The sequence below is a fragment of the Sardina pilchardus genome, chromosome 9 (genome assembly GCF_963854185.1).
Source record: "Sardina pilchardus chromosome 9, fSarPil1.1, whole genome shotgun sequence".
NCBI classification, from domain to species: Eukaryota; Metazoa; Chordata; class Actinopteri; order Clupeiformes; family Clupeidae; genus Sardina; species Sardina pilchardus.
Genome location: NC_085002.1, coordinates 8,832,947 through 8,858,337, shown reverse-complemented (window position 1 = coordinate 8,858,337; position 25,391 = coordinate 8,832,947). Strand labels below are relative to the sequence as shown.

At 44.2% G+C, this 25,391-nt stretch overlaps 1 protein-coding gene across 1 annotated transcript in view; it reads left to right on the top strand.

The window, feature by feature from the left end:
* Positions 1–9,895: 9,895 nt before the first annotated feature.
* The window catches only part of vstm2l (V-set and transmembrane domain containing 2 like), a 37,283-nt gene continuing 21,787 nt past the window's right edge, over positions 9,896–25,391 (top strand). Inside the window, exon 1 of the mRNA XM_062545023.1 lies at positions 9,896–10,263. Coding sequence (XP_062401007.1) covers positions 10,146–10,263 — 118 coding nt within the window. The 5' untranslated portion in view covers positions 9,896–10,145. The remainder of the gene's footprint in view (positions 10,264–25,391) is intronic.

The window sequence follows — 25,391 nt, the reverse complement described above, 5'->3', positions numbered from 1 at the left end:
CGGATGAAGACAGTGGAACTTACTGTAGCACTCAAGAGGAGGAGACGCATCCTGGCATTGCTTCAAGTTGATTTGTTTGTCCCTCTATTTGTTTGTTTGTCTGTCTGTCTGTTCATTTGTTTACACTGAATGTCAGCACTGACACATTTTTTAGACTGCCTACAACTCTCCTTGAGAGAAAAACCTGTTATAGTAAGCATGTATGCTATTTTTGTATGATACGTGAATAACGTTGTAGTTCCTCTCGACGCTCCCATGGTTTCAGCACATCCATACTTACTGCTCAGTTCCATTTTTATCTTTCATTTACATTTACCCATGTCTACCAGAGGCCCCCTGTGACTACTGCCAATAACCACCGCTCATAAGACATATAGGGAACGCGCTCATATTACAGGTAAACAAACGCCTGCCATCCTTGTACACTGTTCATCACATTACATGGATTCATAGCATGGCAGACATGTTTATCCAAAGTAATCTCAAGACGGTGAGCGTGAGAAAGGAATGCAAGTGCTTACAGCAAGACTGAATGACAATTGTAATTTTCTCGGTAGAGCTAGATGGATTAGCCTGTATACAATTCCATCACCTATCACCGAATTTTGAGTTGCATTAGCTCGTATACTCCTCTGAAAAACCTTAGCTGTTCTCCATGCGCTGTGTGGTGTATTCAAGGACACCTGTTATTGCCGTCAAACTTCCCAACCAATCCACACAGCACATAACTAATCTCCTCAGAAGTAAATAGCTTGTTCTGTAAATAGCTGTAAATAGCTTTATCTGTTAATTTCCCGTCAGAATGCAAAGCTCTGTATCTCTTTCACTGCCTAATCCTGGAGGTCTCTCTTCATTTTGGTGGAGGAATAAGAAGTGTGTTCCTCACTGCACCCCCCCCCCCCCATCTTTAAGAAAAGCCTATTGAACGCCTTTGTTTGTCGTTTCTTGCCTGTCTTTCATGCTAATGAGGATAAACTACATCTAGCGCTTTTCTTCTGTCTTTATTCCCCCCCTGTGTGTGTGTGTGTGTCCTCCTTTGAGAGAGGAATATGAGGCTATTTGTATCCATTATGGTGGTCAGATAAGTTGGCTAATGAGAGAGATGGTGCTGTGTAAATTGCTGTTTGTTCGTCGCCGACTTTTTAAGCATGCAGATTTTTATGAGAAGCCGCACAGAGGTGTTGGAGCGGAGCTCAAAAATCAATAGCGAAATTAAATCACTGATGTGCAAAACAAACAAACAAACTAAACCAAAACAAAGGCTTTCACACAGATCTCACCCAAAACATAATTTGCAGACTATATTACATCGCTGATACCTGTTCGAGTCAAAATACCCCATTCTTTAAAATTCCGTCAGAAGCTGATATGGTAAATCCTCTGTCATATTGGAGATATAAATATTAGGTGATATAACACTATATGCCAGCTGTCAAGGAAGCATCAAAGAGTAGACCAGTCGTGCTCTGGTAAGAGTGTTCAGCCTGTCTGATATGATTGAAGCTGTCCTTTTCTCCAAAGGCCTCCGTTCTGTCCGTAGGAGATAGCGTACATAGACAGCGGAAGCTACTCTACTCTCTGCCTCACGAGAGGCAATTACTTGCTGCAGAAATGCCAGCTGTCATGTTTTGCTCACGGACGGCAGCCTGATGTGGACACACCGTACCGCGTGGGACTTAAGCGGCTAGGTCGAGGTCATTTCACCCAGGCCAGAGATGGAGGCATTCAGAGGAGCTCCAAAGCCGGCATTAGCTGGGTAATAGAAGCAGTGGGGATGCTAGTTCAAACTCAGTGCATTCAGTGGAGGCACAGAAGCCTAAGCATGCAACATGTTTGTGTGTATTTTTGTGGATGGATGTGCGTATGAATTTATGAATTCATATGTATGTATGTATGCATGCATGCATGTATGTATGTGTGTATGTATGAGTGTATGTATGAGTGTATGAGTGTATGTATGAATGTATGTATGTATGTATGAGTGTATGTAAAATGCACTGGCTACCTCCACATCAAAGTGGGAAGCCTCAGCAAAGATAGCTTTGGCCTTTCCAAACAAAAGATCCACTTCAGCACCATGGACAGAGCCACCCAAACTTTCAACAGCCGCTGCCATTCAGCACCTCTGGATAGCTCCGGGTGACGGCGCCTTGCAATGTGTTTGTCAATGTCACCTTCCTCACAAGCGGACCTGCCAGGGTATTCCAGAGGAGAGAGAGAGAGAGAGAGAGAGAGAGAGAGAGAGAGAGAGAAAAAAGAAAGAGTGCCTCTCAAACATCTTCATTCCAGCCTTTTATGAAAACAAAGGCGCACATTTGCTCCTCCCGGACTTTTTTTTCTGGACGTGGCGACGTGTGAAAGCGATGTCCGTCCCTTCCCTTTGTGTCTTCCTCTTGTCCTCTCCTCGCCGCCCGGGCGCTCCACACTTGACCCGCAATGTGTGCCGTTCTGCTGCCTGGCGCCGGGGCGAGGCGAGGCGAGGCGCGCGGCAGGCTCTTGTTTGGTGGAATGACACGAGCGGCCCTCGGGGGTAGATAGCGGGTAGCGGGTGCCAACGAAGAGGATGGGTGCCAGGCCAGCCATTGCTAAACATGAAACAGTGTAATAAAATCCCATCTGCTGAAATGCTGAAATGGAGCCAACCCAGCCAACACTGTGGCTTCTCTCTTTCTTTTTTTTCTCTCTCTCTTTCTCTCTCTCTCTCTCTCTCTCTTTCCCTTACCCTCTTTAAATCTCTCAAACTAGCATTCTCGGAGTCTCTTTCTTGAGGGAATGCATATGTTATGTCAGCTTCCCTCTCTCTGTTTTTGACACACAGTCTGCATTGTCAAACTTTCTTTCTTCTGTTTTTTTCCCTTTATCTTGTCTTTTTTTGACTTCTCAATAAAAAAAAAAGCATCTCTGTGCAATTTTGCAACAAGGACCTGGTTGGGGCAGTGCTGAGATGGAAATAACAGAGCTCCTCGCACATCCATCACAGAGGAATAAAGAGGGCAACTGATTTTGTTCTGCCGTTGGCGGGGCCTTGAATTGGAGAGGCTGAGGCGCCGCTGATTGTGTACCCCCGCAGGAACGGAACATGACGGCCTGTTCTCATGACCATGCAGGGACGCCTGTCACTTCTCCCGGTTCTCCGCTCAACAATGGCCACATTCCACAGAACTTCTCAGGGACTCAATCTCCCTCTCTCCTTTGTCTGCCGTTTGCTTTTCCTCTGAAGGCCACTTCTATTATGTTTGATGATGTAGCCATATGTTTTTTTTCTCTCTCTCTCCCTCTCTCTCTCTTTCTCTCTGTGTGATAGTCCAGGAACCATCCAATCACATCAACTCTATTCTTTTATTTTTGTATGTGGCTACTTTTTCATTTTCCTGTCAAGACAATGGCATGTTATATTCTTTTGTGCCTGTTTCTCTTTCACATTCTCTCTTTCTTTCTCAGTGCATCTCTCCCCACTGCGTCGCTGCAGCATATCCGTGCAGGTGCCATAAAGCATATAATGAACTTTGCCACATCAAATCAAACTAAGGCAGCAGTAGAAAACATGTTCCTTGTTCTCGACGCAGTACCAAGGTGGTAAATGGGTTTTCATGGAAATTCAGTCGAAAAGCCTCCAACCGCACAATCCTTGCTGCACAGGGTGTGATACAGGCGACGCAAAGAAACAATATGTCGTTGTGGTGTGACTCTCGGCGACAATCCAGGTGAATGTCGACTCGCACTGTAGAGCAACGGTGGCTCAGAGACGGCGCAGCGAGACGGAGGAATGAGGCAGTGGAGGAGGGAAACTGGCAGGTGGCCATAAAAAGCATTAGAACTGTGGGAGGCTAAGCCTGACAGTGGGTGGAAAGAGTGATGAAAATTGCAGCAGGAGTGTTCACTCCCGTTTTCCACCACAATCAAGCGCAGTTAAGTTAAAAATAGCGTACCACACTGACAGTCACTTTCAAAGCACACCAAAGGCTCCGTTTAAACACATGGTTCATTAGTGTGGATTTTGCGCTTATGCAGGGATGATGTATATAATCGAGACGAGCTCAATGGAGGAATGTTAACATTCCCATGTATGTCATACTAAGTCCACAAACTAAGTATGTGTGTACAAGTCCGTCTCTGCATGCAACTCAGTATAGTTGTGTGTTTGTGAGGGTGTGTGTGTGTATTATGTGCTTTCATGGATCTATGTGTGTGGTCTGTGTTTATGTATTTGGGTTCATATGCATGGATTTGGTTGTTTTTTTTGTGTGTGTATTGAGTTTGTGTGTATGTGTATGTGTTTATGTTCACATCTCGTATGATAATGTGTGTGCATTTGGAAGTGTGTGTGCCTGTGTGTGTCTACGGTGTGTGCAAAAGCACAGCGGTATCTGCTTGGCTTCTATCATTACCTTTTAATCAGTAACTCATTAAGGCTCGGGTAAATCAGCGGAGCTGTCTCGGCAGCCAATCAATCGCTGTAATTGATCAATTAAGTGCTGAGGCACTAACGAAAAATAAAAAGCAGCCTACGCAGCAGTCTGCGAGGGCTGGAGCTATGCACCCTTGAAATAGATGTCTCCCCGTTTGTTCGATCTTGCACAAAATCCTAGAGGGCCAGTCTAATATGGTTTTCAGAAATTTAGATGCAAATGTGCCCTAGGGTGGACTTTCGATCGTCGCTAAATGTGGGGTGTTGTTGGCTGAAAGCAGGTCAAGAATTAAGAAAAGTAATTTCACTTTCATGATTAGGTTAGCAATTTTCTTGAAGTTATATGTGGTATTGCTTAGTTATTGTTTGTTTATGATGTGAATGAGGGCACTCTATGGCAAATGACTTCAATTTTCACCAGTTCCCCGCTATTATGCTTGCTCCCCTGTGTATGTCCAATATGACCTTGCTTGCTTTATTTCCATGGTTACTTACAGCATATCTCTTGAAAGACAGAGCGAATGATAAAAAGGAAGGTTTAGATCGAAACGGTCAGGCACATGGACAAATCAAGAGAGAAACTGAGAGAGAGAGAGAACGAGAGAGAGAGAGAGAGAGAGAGAGACGAGGCAATAGCATTTATAAGACGAATATTGTTTTAGAAGAGCAACTCTTCGCCCTCGTTTTACTCGAGGAGAGAAAGTGGAGTCCATTCATCCACCAGGGTCCCCAGTGTATCCCTCACACCCCGAGCAGAGCACCATCACCATCTCCTGGAGCAGTATTTCTCATCGTTACTTCTGTTTGAAGGTAAAAGGCGCCATGTTATGGTGCCATAAAAGTCTTAGCCAAATGATATCCACAGACAGAACACAGAGAACATGAGGCGCATTGCAGGAGTGGGTACTGTATGTTATGGGGATATAATGGGCTTTCACAATGTTAGAGATCAGAGCCAACTCTATGGCCGTTGTGATTTGTGTCAGTGATTAGGACGAGGTCCCACTGTTGTAATGTTCCGTAACTGGCACATGAATTTCAATTGGTCAGGAATCCAGACCAACTCAAAAACAACTTTGGTTTTTAAAGCAATTCTGAAAAATATCTTTTGGGGGGTGGTAATCGAATTGATTTAGTTTTTTTCCGGTCAGGGAAGCATGTCTTAGTGGATTTTTGATGACAAAGGGTCATGGACTCCCACAGTGGCCAAGTTAGAGCTTCTTGGCAGAGGCAGCTGTGTTTCAGGCCAAAGCCTCGTGTCTTTTGGAGCTCTGCGACGCTGCTGCCCTTCAGTAAGGTCCCCAGTACATAGCCGAGTGTGTCCCCTGCAAGACACCAACACGTGTTTATGTGCTTACTTGCGCTTGCTTTTGGTTCGACAAACAATTATTTTTGCTCTGAGAAATATGACACTGAAACATATTGCATTTACTTAATAATAGTAATAGGTAAAAAATGTGTGTAAAATAATTGAACAAACCCAGGTGGGTTTTTTTTAATGAATGATCACCTTCCTTTGCAGAGATGTCATCACATCACTAAACACTGAAACAGTGTGTGAAGTTTGCACAATACAGACCTAGCCTATATGATAATATTGCATTGTCTGTCACTGCCATATCTACCTAGCTAACTGCTTTATTGCAACATGCTGTATGAATTATACTGTAGGCCTATCAATAGACTACTACATCATAACATAGGCTACTGCATTACTTGAGTTTAGTTGTCGGTTTGGCCATTCCTTGACAAATCATCCCATGTGGGAATTTGAGCTTGTGAACTTGTTTTTGTTAATCAATTTACCCATGCTGTTGCATAACTTGAGCTTTAAGTGGAAGTAGACGACAGGCCTAATGCAGTTTGAGTTCTCTTAGTGAAGAGAGAAAATTAAACTTAAATGTGATGTCAAAGAAAGCAGCGAGTTAACAGATCTAAATGGTATGCTTGAATAAATTCAGATAATCTCCCAGTACAGTTGTTGTAAACATATTGTTTTCTTTAAGTGCATAACACAGACATAGCCTAATGCAGAGCAAGTGACATAAGTAATGTTGCAAAGTGTAGCACTGTGAATCATTGAGAGGAAAAACTCAGTTCTTTCCATTTTTTCCACATACATTTATGAGCTTACATTCTCACAAATTGCAAAGAATTTTTTTTCAAAATATCTCAAAACCTCCCTTCTCCAGGTCAGTGTTTTTCTCCATACAATGACCCTAATACTCTATCATACTATACTGTAAAAAAATATGTGTGTGTGTAGGGGGGGGGTATAACTTCTGCTGATGCATTGTTACCAGAAGTACTAATGCTGATGCATTGTTGCCACAAGTAGTGGTTACTAAACACCAGAAGTGTACAGCTTTTAAGAGCCTGAGTACCAGCACGCCTTCATGCTGGAAAATGGAGAAACTTGGGAGCAGACAGATCATCAAAGTCTCCTTCCCCACACCGTTGAGGGTGTCCTGCACCCCTTCCAAGACTACATTAAGAGTGATGGGTGGCTGGAGTCACGTACCCACCACCTCCCCCTCCTCCACCACCACTACCACCACCCTCATCTCCTGCCCTCCTCTTTTCCATCAGATAGCCAGGGCTTGTGAAGCGGATCCCCTCCACATTATCTATATTCATCTCACCCACTGTCACTCTAGTATTAGTCTCCCAATAGGGGTGGGAAGGGGGGGAGCAAGCTCAGAGCAGCTTACCTCAGAAAGGGCTGCAGTCTGTGGGTCGCCTGGCAGGTCGACACCTCCGTTTCCCCAACACAGGCTCCGAAATTGGGCTCGAAATGAGCCGCCGCAGCGCACTGACCCGCGAAATGGTGGCAGGAATTATTATCACCATATTTCATTTCCCGGTTTGGGCTCAGCCTCGCGTGCAGTGACAGCGGGAGACAGGGGCTGAGAGCCGGACAGAATAACCTCTGTCTAATTGTCAGTGTGTCAAGAGTGTTGAGGAGGGGAGCCCAGGTAGGCACACACACACACACACACACACACACGCTCCCCTGCTGCCGGGGGGAATTGTGTGTGACAGCGTCATGCTGAAGCCCTCTGTCACAAGGGAAAAGGTCTTACATCCTCAAATCACCACTGTTTACTTTGACACACGCCAAAACGAAAGACTAATTACCATCCCGAGTCTATAATGCAGTTTTCAAGTGTAACGATTTAATACAGGGGTGTTCCATTATAACGTAATAAAGGTATTTGTTTGTCTCTTAAACAGGGTTTTGTGTCCAAGTCTTTTTGTTGTAAAAGGAGCTGAGAAGAGCCCCCGTGTTTGATCATGACACTTCAACTACACAGGCACCTGGATGAGCCACGGTCAGAGAGAAAGAGGGAGCCTGAAAAGAGAGGCAGAGCCAAAGAGGGGAAGAGGAGGACAAAGTGCGAGAAGGGTGAAAAACAGAGGACAAGAAAGAGATTTTCTCATTTTCACAGCTCTGCCATCTCTAAATGTGAGGTTTTGGGGGTGTCAGTCTGAGCTTACAGGCCCATGGTGTTCAGCCTCTCCCTCTCTCTTACACTCTCTCCATCTCTTACTCTCTCTCTTTTTCTCTCCGTCTCTCTCTCTCTCTCTAACGCCGCGACCGCCTGGAGGTGAGCCACGTTTGAAGTCTAATCCCCACAACATTTCATATGTACCTGCTCAAAAATCTGTCGGCTCCACTTTCACACATTTGACTCCCAAATACCTCAGCCTCATAGAGCCGTAATAGGCGTTTCATTAACATGCTAAAGAGCTCTCCGCTAACGCCAAACGAGGAGACAACAGGACTGAGACACCCCCCCCAGGAACTAAATCCTACTGGATTTTTTGGTGAGGGATAGCAGCTCCTCTTCATGAGAGAAAGAGGGGGAAAAAACTGCTGGGGTACACAGGGGCATGTAGCTGAAGCTCGGGCACATTAAAGCATTTTTTTCACTATGAGCGGCACAGCCAGGGTTATTTGGTTTCTCCAAGGCTCAGAGCATGGTTTAATATTTATGAGGCTGCTGTAAAGCTGGAGATTTCTGTAAGCTCCAAACAGCAGAGAGATATTCTGCACGGCCATCATTAAAATGGCGCGTGAGTGAGAGGAATACTGACTGTAGTAAGTAACCAAACGAGGAGGAGAGGAAGGGGGCCTTTTGAAAATCCAACCACGCAGCCAACATGCCGCCAATTCGTCTCTATGGTGACAAAGAGTTGGTCGGTAAACGCAATTTAAATTAAAAGGCAACCAACTGAAAAATCCCCCCAAAAATATCCTATGAAGTCAACAAAGATGTATCAAGACATTAGAGCTTTAGCCGCCAGTAAATTGCCTTTCAAAGAAGATTTTCTCCCATGTGCTGTATGTATTTATATTGTTAGCATTTATGCTAACATCATAAAATAAAAACAAATGAGGGAAATCCTCATCACAGCTGATGTCTTGCATACCATCTATCAAAGTTTGTAATACAGGCATGTGACAATGCAAGCCTGCTCTCTCTCTCTCTCTCTCTCTCTCTCTCTCTGTCTCTCTCTACGTCTCTCTCCCTCCATCTGTTTCATTCTTGTGCTCTCTCCCTTCCCCATCTTGTCTGCATACATATATCAGCTTCAATTTGACCAGAGGCTGGAAAAGCAACAGCCAGGAGACAGCGCATCAGGCCTGACTAGCTTCTGAATAGACAGCTGTGTCTGCATGTCTCCCTCCCTCTCCTTCCGTCTGGCCATTCTCTAGCTGTCTTGCTGACTGCTGTAAAGGACAGCCCACAAATGAGTTCAGATATGGATCACCACCTCTTGGTTGACTTTATGACATTATAGCAGTGCCGCTCTCATGCCATCATGTGCTGTTCACAGACTAATTTGCACATTATTTTAGAGACAATTCCCAACAACATAATACCCAACACAAAATAGGCCTACGGACAGAGAGACTTAAAAAGAAAGGGAGACAGAATTTTGATAGGATTTAGATTTTGAACTGAACTCGAAAAAAGTTACCAGTGATATTATGCAATTGTTGTGATGCTTGGTTTGAATGTGTATCAAAGTCTGTGTGAATATGGAGATTGGTCAATCATACCTGCCTTGCATCTTCATACAAGATTGTATGCAGGTTCAGGTCGCCCACGTATAGCCTACACACTTGACATGCATGAATGTGTGTGTGTGTGTGTGTGTGTGTGTGTGTGTGTGTGTGTGTGTGTGTGTGTGTGTGTGTGTGTCTGTGTGTCTGTGTGTCTGTGTGTCTGTGTGTCTGTGTGTCTGCCTGCTTGTGTTTTTGTGCGCGCCCCCGTATTTGTGTGTATGCGTGTGTACAGGACAAAGACTCTCTCGTCACTTACGTAAAATGGCCAGGGTGTAGCCAGACGGCCACGAGATTTCAATGGGATCCAGCACAACACACCGTAAAAGTTTAATGAATTAATCATTGCCTTGTATCCTTCCGCCAAGTTATAGCCTGTGCGAACCCTCGCACTACACTGTCAGCTGTTCTGCCTCCGCGGCAGTGCTGAAAGACCGACCGTTGGATCTCGCGCGCAGCGTTTTGGAGACGGCTCGTGCTAGCCTTGGCATCACCATCAACGTAGCTGCGACAAACGGAACTGTAAAGATAACGGTGATTGCAAAAGCCATTAGATCAGCAACACAGAAGAGGATACACCACCTGACTCGGGTCTGGATTTTAGCGACCATTCCCCGCCTCATGTGTGATTAGCAAGCAACTCTTCGCCCAGAACGAACAGAAACAATGGGAGCGTTTGGAGTGGTACTGAGTGTAATGCATTTTGTGGGACTCTACGTCCAACTTAGCACCGCTTCTAACCCCGGTGGCGATGTTGAAGTGGACAACCACATCTCTGGCAACGGTATGTTTATTTTAAATACTGCAAAGTGGTCATCATATTTGTTTGATATGACCGCAGGTACACTTCCCAGATAAGTATGGCATTGAAAGTGATGGGGCGGGGTTGATTGATGTTGCGCGCGCGGGTGGCGTTATTGATGGAGATGGAGAGATTTCGCGGTAAAGTTGCTGTAAAGCACACCCGTCTCTGTTTGTTCTTAACAGTGTTTGCTTAATATAGGTTGCAGAACACGTTTTTCTGCCAGACGGAAAGTACAGCGCATTTGCTTGGTATCCTTTTATCGATAATATTTATCTGATAGCATTATATGTTTTTTACTTACATTTGGCGTGAGTGATGCGCGTAAATTATACATTTTGTTCTTAAGGAGACGGGATACACACACATAAACAATCTCGCAGACCTGTAAAAAAGACACTTGAGTGAGATGCAGTTCGTTGCTTTTCAAACCACTCGGAACTCCCAAATCAATGAGAACAGGTTTATGATACAAGTTCACCAAGGCCATTGTAAAGAAGACGTTTTGTCGTCGTGGTACACGCTGTCTATATGTACAGTAGGGCACTTTGAGAGATCCGCTTTCTTAGGCTATAGACTAGGTCTACTTTTGGAATACGTTTTATTATGGCGCTGTAAGGTTTCTTTGATGGTGAACAAAATTACTGGTGCTGATAATTTAGTGTGGCTTTTGTATGACTTGGTTTGCACTGATGTTTGCCAAACTATTGTTCTTTTGGTTTTCAGAAATAATTATGTGTCACTGCAACACTGCTATTGTTTTATCGTGCCACAGCAATAGTCACTCAGGTGGTTGGCTTGAGCAAGACTGGTAATAGTTAAAATAATAAAAACATCTCTATGTTGTTCAGATAAGTAACTGTATGTGTGAATTTAAATACAATAACTGTGTTTAAATTAAATGTAGCTTTCAAAGTGATTCTGCAACAATGAGTGTCACTTAGATGTGAAGAAATTTACAATCAACGTGTGAACTGAAATGAAATAATAACTGGCGTGTAGATGTATAGTATTGTAGTATTGTTTTAGATGCAAATGCACAGTGCATCCTGTCATCTGTTGGCGTGTACAGTAACAAGTGCCATGAGAGGGGTTGGCCCTGTTGGGGGATTTGCATGTTTGTTCTTCGTCCTCCAAGAAGCAGAAAGTGGAGTGTGCATTTTGTAGCAGATGGCGTAGTCGTGTCCGGTGAGCGCTCACATTGTTCATGTGCTTCGTCTAATTTGCTAACTAGAGCGGCGTAGACAGGAGAAGAAAAATCAATCCCAACATCCCCAGGCAATGAATCAATGCAGTCATCGCAAATGAGCTGGCCAGTGAATGGTGTTTCAGCATCTCCAGTCTTTTAGGGCAAGACCAGCCTTCTGACAGTCCTCTCTCCTTCACTCTCTCTCTCTCTCTCTCTCTCGAGCTTGAGTCTCCTTTTGTTCCTCAGCAGTCTGAAGTGCAAGGAGCCCAGTCTGTTGTGCATATGGACAGACTGAGTCTGATTTGCATACACACACACACACACACACACACACACACACACACACACACACACACACACACACACACACACACACAAACACTCACAGTGACACTCTGTCAAACTAGAACTCAGATCATGTTATTTTGAGACATAAAGGTGCATAGGTAAATTACCCCATTCACTCGCTCAGATGTGTACAGCATACGTACATGCACACTTACTAACTCACTGTAATGCTTACAGAGTCAGCAACAAATACATACACTCCTCCCCTCAAAAAAACACACACATACACACACACACACACACACACACATACACACACAGAAAGCAAGAGAGATGTTCTCATCCTCTTTTAATTGGTTTAGTTGGTGATATGGTAGACAGGTCCTGTCACGGGTCCTCCAAGGACAAGCAGTGCTGTAGATGGTTGCAGTGTACTGAGCATTACAATGGCTTCCTCCCTGTAACACCGGAGGGGATTGCAACTGAAATTGCAGAGAATTGCTGCTACTGTTGTTACTGTAACGGACCTCTTTTTTTTGGCTCCTTGACATTAGCTTGTTCATCTGCGGCTCCTTTGACTTTCTTCTTCCTGTTGTTGTGTTTTGTGGGTGCTGGACCTTTCTGATGAGCATCGAGTTGAGATCAACTGTTTCAAGTCCCGAATTGATCAACAACATGCAATACTGAAAGCACTTGTAAAGTTTTAAGTCAATCAGTCAGTTTGTAATGTCATGGCCATTGCAAAGCACATTTCATACAAAAAAAAGTCGAGCAGAAATTCTATTAATTATCACACAGAACAGAAACAGAAATTAAATACATTTTTCGATGACAGGTGTCAGATCTGGTGGTTTGGACGGATTTGGAAGCAGGGCCATTTTAGTCTTAGTGTGTGTGTATGAGGGCACGTGACGTACACATATCTGTATTTCGGTCATTGTAATGTGGACTGAATGTGGATAAAACCATGTGCCTGTGAAGTAGTGAAGTAGTGCAGACCTAATGTTTTGTGCGTCATAGACTCATTATGGTGATTAGGGCAGAGTTATTAATTATTTCAACCTGACAGGGGTACATTCTCTCTGTTGTTTCACGAGATCATGTGGAGGGTCGATAGATTTCTAAAAGGCATTAAATGAGCATGTCTGAAACCAAATGTCCATGAAATCCACCCAAATTTACCATGAAATTAGTAGAGCTATTGAAAAAAAAAAAACACCCTGTGCCCTCTACTGAGCTGTCTATATTTAAAGACAATGTATATTGTTAAAAAAGAGAGAGAATCCCTCGCCCCTGGAATGTAGACTAATTAGTAGAGTTTGCAGCAGAATTATGTGATGCCTCCTAGTTCACACACAAAGAGACTACATTTTGGCTTCATCTAACTTTGGGGCCTGTCGTGATTTGTAATTTGATTGAGGGAGGGGGGATAAATACTTCATCATGCTGTCAGTGGCCACTGTTCCCTGAGCTCTCCCCCCTCCTTAACATGTTAGCTTTGGCTTGATCAATATAAATGAGCACGGTGTAAATTAGCAGCAGATTGATTGACTATCTTGGAAGAGTAAAATCAATTAGCACGCTCGGACTCCCACCGGGAGTCAATTAAAAAAGCCCGAGCGTAGCAGCTAAAGTTTCTCTCTCCCTTTTGCCGATTCGTTTCCCCTCTCGAACTCATCTAGGGCAGCCGCTCCAAGAAATTTAATAATTGGGGGAAAGGAGCTCATTTGGAATCTCTCTCTGCTTTATTCTTTCAGAAAAAGAAAAAAAACAGATTTCTATCTTTAATAGAAGAAAAAAAGCTGCTGCTTCTGCTGTTGCTGGTGTTCTGGATTCTGTTGGCCCAGAAAGTGTTTTTTTTTCTCCCTGTTTCGAGCTTGAAGGAAACAAGCTCCTACCGCAGCCATGAGGGCTGTATCCTCCGAGGCTGCACAACCCACCAGGGATGATCCCCCCCCACCCCACCCCCCACTCTCTGGGTTTTTTCCCATCGCTCTCAGGTTGTAGTTGGTGTGCTGTGATGAATGGCCCAGCCTGGGCTGAACTGTGGCCTTACACACAGCAGTGCATGCACTCGCCAGAGCGCTGGAACACCACGCTGCCCCCGCCGCCTCGCTGCCTCCGTCCGAGCCGAGTGTCCTCTCGCTCCATCTACCTGGCCTGGTTGATGGCCTGAGCCTAGATAAGAGCTGCTTTCTGGGGCTTTGGTGTCCAGCCAGCGCCCACTGCCCGACCCCCCCCCCCCCCCCCCCCCCACACACACACACACACACACTCCTCCCCCCAGCCCTCTCCCCAGAGCCCTGTCAGCATGGAGGCCTAGCACCTGTGCAGCCGCTCGGAACCTCTGGCTCCCTCCTTCCCTGGTGAAGCCCAGACAGCGGCGTGGTGAACTGAAACGGCTGTCAGATGGATGGCAACGGGCTTCTCTGATGATAGCTGACTCCCGCGATTGTCTTTTTCTCTGTCACTCTTTTCTCTCTTCCTCTTTCCCCCTCTCTCTGTATCTCTCTTTATGGCCCCCTCTTTTACTCAGTCCCGTGCACTCTCTCACTCTCTCTCTCCATTGCATGAGCTTTCACTCACTTTCTCTCTGTCCCTCCTCTCTCTCTCTGTCTGTTGGTCTTGACTCTCCCTTGTCAATCACACTGTGGCCTCTCTGTGTGTGGTGCATGCCCAGAGGTGCTATTCTCTATCAGAGAAGATATCAATGCGATACCGTTTGCCATGTCTGTGTGTGTGTGTGTGTGTGTGTGTGTGTGTGTGTGCGCGTGCCCATCCGTCCGTGTGTTGGCCCTTGTCTTGCGCCGTGCGACAGATGTGATACCAACACCTGATTATCCAAAGGTCAGGCTCCTGTCACCCGGCTGCAGAGCTGGAGAGGTGTCCAACATTTCCTGACCCCCCGCTGCTTTGCCGTTTAATAGAAAAATCCTGGCTCTCTGTCAAGTGCAGTACAGATTTGCGTTGTTGCTTGATTTCCATTGAGATTATGGGGGCCTACGGAGACTGATGTATACTTCACTCCCTATGTAGTTTGGTACCCTTATGCCTGTGTGTGCATTGTGCATTCTGAAAGCACTCTGTTCAGAGCCCTTTCTTGCCTGTCTTTCCTGCTTTGCTTGTGCACTCTTTCTCTCTCTCTCCCTCCCTCTCCCTCTCCCTGTTTCTCTCTCTATCTCTCCCTCTCTCTCTCTCCCTGTCTCTATTTCTGTCTGTTTCACTCATTCAGTGTCCCCTGTCCTTTCATCCCTGCCTGTTTGTGATGTCCTCTCAAGTAAAGCTACTCAGACTGAACGGAAATGAGAGGGAAAGGGTGTGTGTGTGTGTGTGTGTGTATGTGTGTGTGTGTGAGAGAGAGAGAGAGAGAGAGAGAGAGAGAGAGAGAGTGAGAGAGAGAGAGAGAGAGAAGCAAAGAGAGAAAGGCGCTAGGGAGTGGAAAACAACAGGAAACAGGAGGGAGGATGTGGATGATTGGAATACCGTCAAGGTTGCGAATCAAGTCTCAACACTGAATCTGAAACAGTATACACAAACTGGAAATCAGAAATCTCCGGCACGATTCTCCAAGGTGATTGCTGCAGATACCTGTGTGGAAAACAAGCCCAGAATGCAGACTCGTACACTCTCCACTGGTCTGTGCTGTGAATTAGCATTTGCAGGGGGAAGAAAAGAAATAGAGCCGGTTAGCCACCTGCACAATTATCGGCACACACACACACACACACACACACACACACACGCACGCACACACACACACACACACACACACACACACACACACACACACACACACACACACACACACGCTGTTCCTCTCTTTCTCCCTTTCCCTCTGTCCCCCCTCTCTCTCAAACACACACACACACACACACACACACACACACACACACACACACACACACAGATCTGAGAGCTACATATGTACGGTGAGAGGGAGAGAATAGTGTGCGATCCGCCGGTCCCCTGGGTTATCTGAAATTCACTCCTGGAGCGTCAAGCTCTTTCTCCCCTGCAGCTGCTACACTGATTCTCTCCCATTCTGATTTCATTACGCTCTCCTCCACCTTCTATTGAGTCTGAACGTCTTTATATGAGCCCTTATTTCCCCACGGAGGAGCGGCTAGCTTCCACACCGTGGGCCGCCGCTTCGCAGAATGCACACTTTGCACACACTCATGCTCACACACACACACACACACACACACACACACACACACACACACACACACACACACACACACACACACACACACACACACACACACACACACACACACACACACACACACACACACATGTTTATAACTAAGCTTCAGGTAAACATAAACTCATTAATGTAGCCACAGATAAAAGGGGTCGATGAATTATTTATAAATGCACAATTACTTTTGCCTTGATCACGCTGTGCTGTAAATACTGCTCAGTAGATGCTTCCGCGGTGTATCAGTGTACATTGTGCTCGAGTGACACATGCAGATTCCTACGCCAGGAAGTGCATTCTACCGCCATCGCTGCATCCGCTAATATTCTCCATTCCAACCCATTTAGCCAAGGGACTATGTTTGCATCAAAGTTGCAGGCCATGAATTTCCATTCTCTCTCTCTCTCTCTCTCTCTCTCTCTCTCTCTCTCTCTCTCTCTCTATTTTCCAGATAATGTCTCTGGGTAATGGCCTCTAAAAATCACAATAAAGATTTGGAGCTGTTATAGTGGAGACTGACATGGCGGGTCGATAGCTGCACAACTCCCGCTGGGATGCTGCAACCATCGCAGCAAGCTTACATCAGGCTCTTGTTAGCATTGCCAAGTTAATGCTAAGGTCTTGAGAGAATCTCTTTGATGCTTGGCATTACCATGGTGATGTGAAGTGACTGTTCTCTGCTCTCCCGCTCTGATTGAGTATGACCATCTCGACTGCACTGAATTAATATCTGTACTCAAACACACCCCGCTAAGTCAATCCGGGGCGCGCAAATTGATTAGCCAGTGAAGTCCCCTCAATATGCAGAAATCCTACCTCTATGAATGGCTCACTAAGTGCCAGGGCACACTGGACTATTAGGCCTAGCATCAGAAAGTAAAAGTCTGACTATGTGTTGGTTCTACCTACACATTTAAAAAAAGGAGATTTTGCTAATTAAAAACAGGAGATTTTGCTAACGAACTTCTCTAACTGGCTGAAGAGTTGTACTAATTACAATCAGATGGTTTAAAGGTGCTCTAAGCGATGTTGGGTAACCTCAATTCTGTTGACATTCAAACAAAACAGAGAGCTACAGTAGCTCTCTACTCCTCCCCTTCCCTCACGTGCAATTGAAACTCTCCTAAATGTGCATCTCATTGGTGATTGGCTAGAGCAGTTTGTTATGTTTTTATGGTCCAGGCTGGACGGAATTGTTTTTGTTGCCGTTTTTCGAGATGTTGAGGAGATGTTTCCTGTGTGTGACAAAAAAACGTTTTAGCTTAGAAACCGTGTGACATCACTAAGAACACCTTTAATGGATGCATGAAATAAACACATAGGAGGGTAGGACTTTCACAAGCCAGCTTTTTTCACCTGTGGCTATGTGTTTATTGGGCAGATATGTACTTGAATGCTAGTAGGGACTAGTTATATGCTAGTAGAACATAGTTTTGTGGCAGACAGCCCACAGCTTCCACTCGTTATGTGCTCAAAGCAATCATGGCATATGTGTCCACAGTGGCTCAGAGGCTCAGTGTTATTGCCCAGTGTCCAAGCACCTCCCCAAGCAATATTTCCCACTCCTGTGTGTGGTGTTCACCACTGACCAAAGAAGATTTCCGCAAATGAATAAGAACTCGTTCCCATGCCTATCCTCTTTTGTCTTACTGGTTCTTCTTTTATTAGACTTACCAGGTGGGGTCAAAATGTAGTTGAATGTTTTGTCAAAGGAACCATGTAGCTTTAACACTCACCGACTATTCAAATATAAGTCTCCTATTCTCTGTTCCATTTCAATATGAAACATTTTGACAAGTTTGTGCAAGTGTTTACCATTCATTTAGACCGATGCACTGCATATGTGTGCACAATTACAAAATGCCTGGGCCTTAGATAGTATGGGCTGTGGGCTGCCCAGTACTGCTGAAGTACAGTGTTGATATTTACCTATTGCTTTGAGCCCAGACAAGATGGCTACCCGAGTATACAGTTACCGGAATGTCCCCTTGGTAACAGCTGGAGCTGGAGTGACCGGATCTTTGCCTGATGGATGCCAGCTTGGAGCCACACTCACTCTGGAGAAATTATCTCTCTGGAATGGAGTGCACCTAGGGCCACTTGAGCCTTTACTGTCCAGTTGATGAGGACATTAAACCCCTCTGAGCTTGCCTACTGACTTGCCGACTGTCTAAATAATTTGGCATGGCTATCACAGTAGATTTTCTCCCTTCATATCATAGACTGCGTCTCTTGCCAAATCTAACAGTAAGAGCTGTCAGCCTTCATATAATTGTGACCTTATTTTAAGCCCAGCCTTGCAGCAGGAGAGCTACCCTGTGAAGAAGGTGTTGAGTTGAGAAAGGAATGCAGGAATTCAGGAAGCACCGACTTCTTTGGCAACACATACCCAGCCATCAATATAAAGAAAGGATGGATGGTCGTGTTTTGCATTGACTAAGACATAGCTTAGCGTATCCAACCAAGTCAAAGGGTGAGAGGATAACGAAAATGAATTTAATGGAAATTACTCTTAAAACATTTATGGGTTATTGGGTCTCAAGCTGTTTTCTTCTCCCGGTGCTCTTGATTGCCTGTGGGGCTGATTGGGTCTCTCTACTTGAAGAGACAAGCAAACATACACACACACACTCACTCACACACACACACACACACACACACACACACACACACACACACACACACAAATGCCCGTCGCAGTGGCACACTTCTTTAAGCAATGCGGCTCCAGTCCATGCTAATTATGTTGCTGTGATTCTGTCTAAACTTGCTCTTCCCTCAGAGGGGGGAGGGAGAGCGGAAGACAGAAAGAGAGAGAGAGAGGGAGGGAGGGAGAAAGAGAGAGAGGAAGAGCCTGAAAGAGGAAGAGAGAACGAGAGAGAGAGAATGTGTCTGAGAGAGATAGCAAGAGTCTGGGAGAGAGGTATAGAGAGACAGACAGAGAGATGGAGAAAAAGAGCAAGAGAGAGAGAGTCTGAGAGAGGGAGAGAGAGAGAGAGTCTGCAGCCGTGGGCTAAATGTATTCATCTCATTTGGAGCTGGACTCACCAGGAGGTGGGAGTAGGTGGTCTCCCGAGAGTGGCCTTATTTATTTATTTATTTGTTTATTTATTTATTTTCTTTATGTCCTCCCTGCTTCTTTTTCATTTTTAATGGGGACTGTCGGGAGCGGGTAGCTAGCACTCCATACAGCCATATTTCCATCTGACCATTAGCAGCAGTACAAAAGAGCAAAACAAACAAACAAACACACACACACACACACACACACACAGATGCTTACACAGAGGGCTCTTAAGATATGCAGCGCTCCTTGTTGCAGAAGCGATGGGAGTGTCTAGTAAGTGTAACACTCGGAACAACAGAAGAACAACAGGCTTAAGTCTCTCCCCCGGCAGCCGTACCACGAACCCAATGGGCCACATCCAAGAGCCGAGCGGCTCACGTGCGAGACCTCCGAGACCTTGCGTCTTGCCAGGCACTTTGCATGCCCACATCATCCATCACACATGCGTTAGCCCGACTCCAGATATGCCAGGCCCACACGGAACACTGGCCTCAGTGTATCTGATAGCCTGTTATAATTAGCTGTCTCTGAGAATCATTGTCTTAAGGCCCTCGTTTCTCTGTTGCACTAGGGAGGGTTGTTGAAGCTCCAGCGGCCTTCGACGTGAGGATTTGCTTTTTTTTTTCCCCTTCTTCCTTCGACTCCCCAGGCTTTGCCTACCACCAACAAGCGCTCAATTTTGAGCCTGACGCATGTAAAGGTAGATGCTGATTTAGTGTGTGGCCAAGGTTGCGCCATTGATTTGTGTCCGCGGCAATTTGATTTAAGCAGCGGACCCTTGCGGAGCATACTGAAGAGATCTGTCATGGCCTGACAGTGGCACAATGCGCCTCGTGATACACACTGTTTGTCAAGCGGCCATGTTTCACAAACAGACTGCACGGCGGACTGGGAATCCGCGGCTGTAAAGCAGTTTGACAACACTCCAGTCTCAGATCGATACAGTCAAACAAAAGAGTGGGGAAGAGAGAGGAGAAGAGTATGGCAGAGAGAGAGAGAGAGAGCGAGTGAAGTTGATTTGCATGCATCTGGATTGATAATATTTTTATTGTGGCTGCGGGGTTTTTTCCCCCATATAGATATGAGGTGTGCTGCTGTCAAACGCTTGCTTTGAAAATGGTGTATACAGTAGGAGAAAAAAAATTGCTAGTAAGCTGTGATATGAATCTTGTTACAAATGGTAACACCCTCTGAGCTTGACATGTGAGTTAAGACGGGCGCATGTCTGTTCCAAACGCCACTACTGCAGTCTCTGTGAAACAGGAAGAAGACGGTTGCCCCTCGTTAACTTCAAATTATCCTCTCTGGCCTCCTCGGCAACCACTGTGTGTGGATGGAGGCGATTGGTGGGCCAAAGAACAAAAGAACAGATCCCGACAAAAGGACTTGTGATAACTGTCACTGTGGGATGGGAGGGAACACAGCCCGAGCATTGCTCATAGGTAATTGGGCCTGGGGATATTCTCTTCAGGGATATTTCTGTTCAGACTGTTCTACTGATCGGACTTAGGCAGGACACTTGAACACTAATAACAATAATGATCATTTAATCTTTGAAAAATTAGAAGTTGTCACATTAATATTTTTTAAGGCAACCGAAAAATGTTTGTTAACTGAAATGTTTTTGTTATATATATATTAAGATGAAGGTGTTTATTCATCTCATGAAATGTAGCTAAACGTGTCATTATTTCTACAATAACTAACCCAGAAATCAGTCTTATTTTTAAGAACAGTCTCACTGTCTCATGAGGTAATTAGCCGGTTTGTTTTCCAGTATGCTGTTCAAGGCACCCCAACCATTCCATATCAATCAGTATCATAACATTTCACCTCATTCAGCTGAATGAGTTATTGTATTGGTAGAGCCTGAAGACTATTGGGACATCACACATACTGTGTGTATGAAATGGTGACCATAGATGTTGGTGAATTGATTGCACAGATATCTGTGCATTGACAACGATGCAGTTTATGAGGCAAAACCTGTCAGGCTGCCAACACTGTCATGATGTGCGTTTCAGACCCTGAGACCCCCATACTTGTAGGATGCATGGGGAATTGGAGACAGTGTTGAAAAGCCACCATGAGGCCACCTGCATGTGATGGCACCAAAAGGTCAGTTCCTGTAGGGGTGGAGGGAAAAGACAGGAGAAAGTGCTTTGACCAAAATCATTTGACATAAAAGTACCTGTTTCAACTGTGAGAATAAGCCTGGAAAAAATGGTTTTGTAGGGCCTTTGTCTTCATAGAGGGCAAAGCCTGTTGCAGTGTATAGGACTGGCAGTTAAAAACCGTTCACATGGAAGCTATAAAGCTGTAAAAAATAAAGTTTCAAATATGTCCACACAATAATGATAATGACTAGTTGAATGATATGCTGGAATGTTTCCTAAAATAAATGTGTGAATCATTTCTTTATTGTTAGTCAGTGTACTGTAGATGCTCATATCATTAAAGTCACAGTGTTCTATTCATGGGTTTCATCAGGTCCCTTTCCACAGGTGTATTAATCAAGCACCATGCAGTCTGCATTGATAATCAAGGTGCTTGATTGTATACACCTGTGGAAAGGGACCTGATGAAACCCATGAATAGCCTATAGTTATCGTTAGCGGTATGAATGGCTCTTTATCCTGGATCCACCTATTCCTGGACTACCATTCATTCAGTTTTATCATACTGTAGAGGTCATAGTCCAGAAACTCTCTTCACATAAAGAATCACTGAGCTATTTTGAAGGGTAGACCATTCAGTGACCAGTGGTGATGTAGGTGTGAAGGTGTGGTGACGTGATCAGTGGTGATGTGGTGGCAGTGCTAGAGTTAGCTGATACCAATGTAGTAACTGCACCAAAACATTTTGAAAAATTGTGTGCATTTATTCATCAAGGGCAAATACATTGTTTCCTCACTGCAGGGAATAGTGGCAAAGTAGTAGTTTGTAATAGTAGTCCCATAGTAGTCAATGCCAAATTGTCGATGGGTGAAAGGCTGGTCCATTTGGTTAAAGTGAACTTTAAGTCCACACCCATTAAAAAGGTAGCATCTGGAATCAATCTCCAATAGAGTTGGAGGCAATAATCTATAGCAAGTTAGCTGGCAGCAGCAATACACAAAACATTTGAACAGTGTCAGTGAAAGCACACCTGTATATCTTCTGAAGGCATTGCTTTTGTAAAGGAGCTCAATGCTCAGTCAATCTCTCTGAATAAGAAATGAATGATGCTGACCGTTTGAGCAAATTGCAAGTTTCATATTGCATGGAAATGATCATTCCACTGAAATAGGGTGATGTAACAGAAAGAAACAATTTTAGAAATTGTCAGTGTATGTAAGATCTGTTTACTATCACTCATCTCTGTACCGGTTAGTGAACCTTTGACCTGATGCTGAATGATGATTTTCAGTATTTGAAGGCTATACACTGAATTGTGTGTGTGTGTGTGTGTGTGTGTGTGTGTGTGTGTGTGTGTGTGTGTGTGTGTGTGTGTGTGTGTGTGTGTGTGTGCGTGCGTGCGTGCGTGCGTGCGTGCGTGCGTGCGTGCGTGCGTGCGTGCGTGCGTGCGTGCGTGCGTGCGAGTGAGAGAGAGAGAGAGAGAGAGAATTTTGGCTTTGGCTTTGCACTCCAATGGCACTATCTTTACCCTGTTGCCTTTATTGCTTTAATAGGGCCTGTTTGAATGGGCATTTTAGCCAACACTGCTGTGCTCGAGTCCCATTAAATGATTTAGAAAGGGATAATGGACGACACGGTGTTCGGGAAATAATGCACGTTCAACGTTCTAATGCGGCCACGATGTGCCGTGGAGTGGCCATTAGGCCTACACCTCATAGTGAATAATTTTTCTGATACCAGAACACTGTGGAGTTCATTACCACTGTTGGTCACACTTGCATTATGTTGATTTGATGCTATGATTTATGATTTTCGTTTGATCACTCAAACTGTCTCTACTTTCCACCACACATTGACTCATTTCTCAGTTTACAGCACAAACTGCCGTTACTAGTTCTAAATGGATGGTTGCTAAGGCCGGTCGTTAGTTCCATCTCTCTTACTGCCACACGGGCATATCCCAGGATTCTGTTGAGCCTTAGCTTTGTAAAATTGAGCAATTGAGGTTTTGCATCAAACTATCCGTTTTGGAATCACTGTTTTACTTAGCCCACTGCTTGGTGACGGAGCTAAAATCCACCTCTGGCATATGTTACAATGTTGCTATCTTCTAAACGTCTGTCAGATCTCTATTTTATAGTTCATTTAAAATTCACAACGAATTTGGTGAATTAATTAAGTGTGATATAGCCAAAAAACTGGAGCTTCTCCATAGGTGTGCAATGATCCAAAAACGAATTGACGCCCTAAACGCTGTATCACAATAGGAGATTCAACCAAGCAGTGGCCTAATGTTGTACATTGCGCATTGAATTCTAAATATTTTATAAAATGAGCCAATACCTCTGTTTCAGTATAATGACCCTGAATGCCAGCACAGGTGAGAGTAGAATTAGAAGCAGAACTAGAAGAGAGTTTATTGTACCAGCCCAACTTCACTATAATTATAGCTGGATGACCTAGGAAGAAGAGCACACAGCAAACTAAAACAGATGTGAGAAGTTATACAAGCCACTTCCAAAAGGTGTCTTGACTAAAAAAACTGCTTACTTAATGTCTTTAAAGTGCCTAAATTCTGTCTTGTGTTTGGGAAAACAGTTCTTTCAGAAGGATGTCTTTGAAAAGTAACAGTACAGTATGTTTACTTTCTGATAACTGCTTCATTTATGTAATTGTGTTTTCTGTATTAATTTTCTAATCTTTAAATAGGCTTTTTTGCAAGTAAGCATTTCTTATGCAAATGTGTTGTCTGACTTCTGAAAAGAAAAAATACATGTGTTTAACTGTTCTGCTCAATATATTTCACATGGAAGTTACAGGTGCGATATGACGGTAAAACAAAAACATGGCTGAAGGCAGTCACTATGATTTGCTGCTTGTGAGACCCAGAGGAGCAACACAAAATGGAGCTGTGGCTTCCAAATTAAACGATACTCTAAATAGATACTCAAATGCCACAAATCAAATGTCACACGTAAAGAAAGCCTGGCTGTTTTTTTTCTGCCGAAAGGAATACATAATACAAATGCTATCCACAATGAGGCCGGATAAATGTCACTTGGAAAATTGGTGCTTGGAGCCCACTACCCTGTCATGAGCAAGCCTTACCCCAGGCCCCCATACCCTATCACAATAACCATATGGAAAATAACTATATATATTGTATAGTGTTTGCGGACAAAATATTATAATATTGTAATATTATAATATGGAATAGTATTTTAGGACATACTATAGACACACTATAAGACTGTACTATGGCACTATAGGGGATAAGGATATTGTAGAGGTTATTACAGAACATCATAGAGGAAGTATATACTACCATAGGACTACTACAGAAATCTTTATCTTTAATCTTAGTAAACTGTAGTTATTACTGTTATGTACAGTAGTTCTATTGTGTAAGGGATATTTCATAATGGGAACTATATTTAAAACAGGAAGACTGCAATCAGATTTCAGAAGTTAAAGTAGACGAAAGCTATAACAAGTTGAAGGGCAACTGTCAGTTGGCAACTGAGCACAGCAATAGCCCTGAGTGCCATATTACATTTGCACCTGCAGCCCCTCAAACCACTGTCCTACATGTGCTGCGCACAAACATTTGTGCTTTTCAAGTGTAGGACTGGCTTTTTAAATATGTTTAATCTTATATTTTGACAAAACAATGTGGGGATCCGTTAAAATAATGTATTTGAAAATATATATTCTTTGTTAAGTGTCAAAAGCATCCACAATCCTTCAATGTCCATGTCCTTGCTTTGTAGGTATCCCACGTTAGTCTATCCAAAGGGTTAAGTGTAGCGTTCACTCCGTTTCTATAATTATTCCAGACCTATTGATTTGTAGGTCCATTATTTGAATGGAGGGAATAAATGGAGACTTTTAAGCAGTGTGGTCTTTTCTATTGTCTCTAGTCAGTCTTCAGACTCATGACAATCACTTTGAGATATCGTATGACTGAAAAGCTCTCAGTTACAACAACTGAAAACATGAAACAAAGGAGAGACTTTGATGTGAGTGGTGTCTGAAAGACAGGTAGAGTGTAATCGTCTCTCCAAGCTTTTGCTGAAAGCAGGCTCATTAAGATTGGCCCAAAACACGCAAGCATGCAAAGATCAAAGGACAACAGACCCTACGCTTTTCCTCAGCGATGTGTCAGCTGTTGACTTTTTTGAATGACTGCCTTTGCCATTCCTAGGATGGCTACATCATTTCATCTAAATCTACCACCATCATGG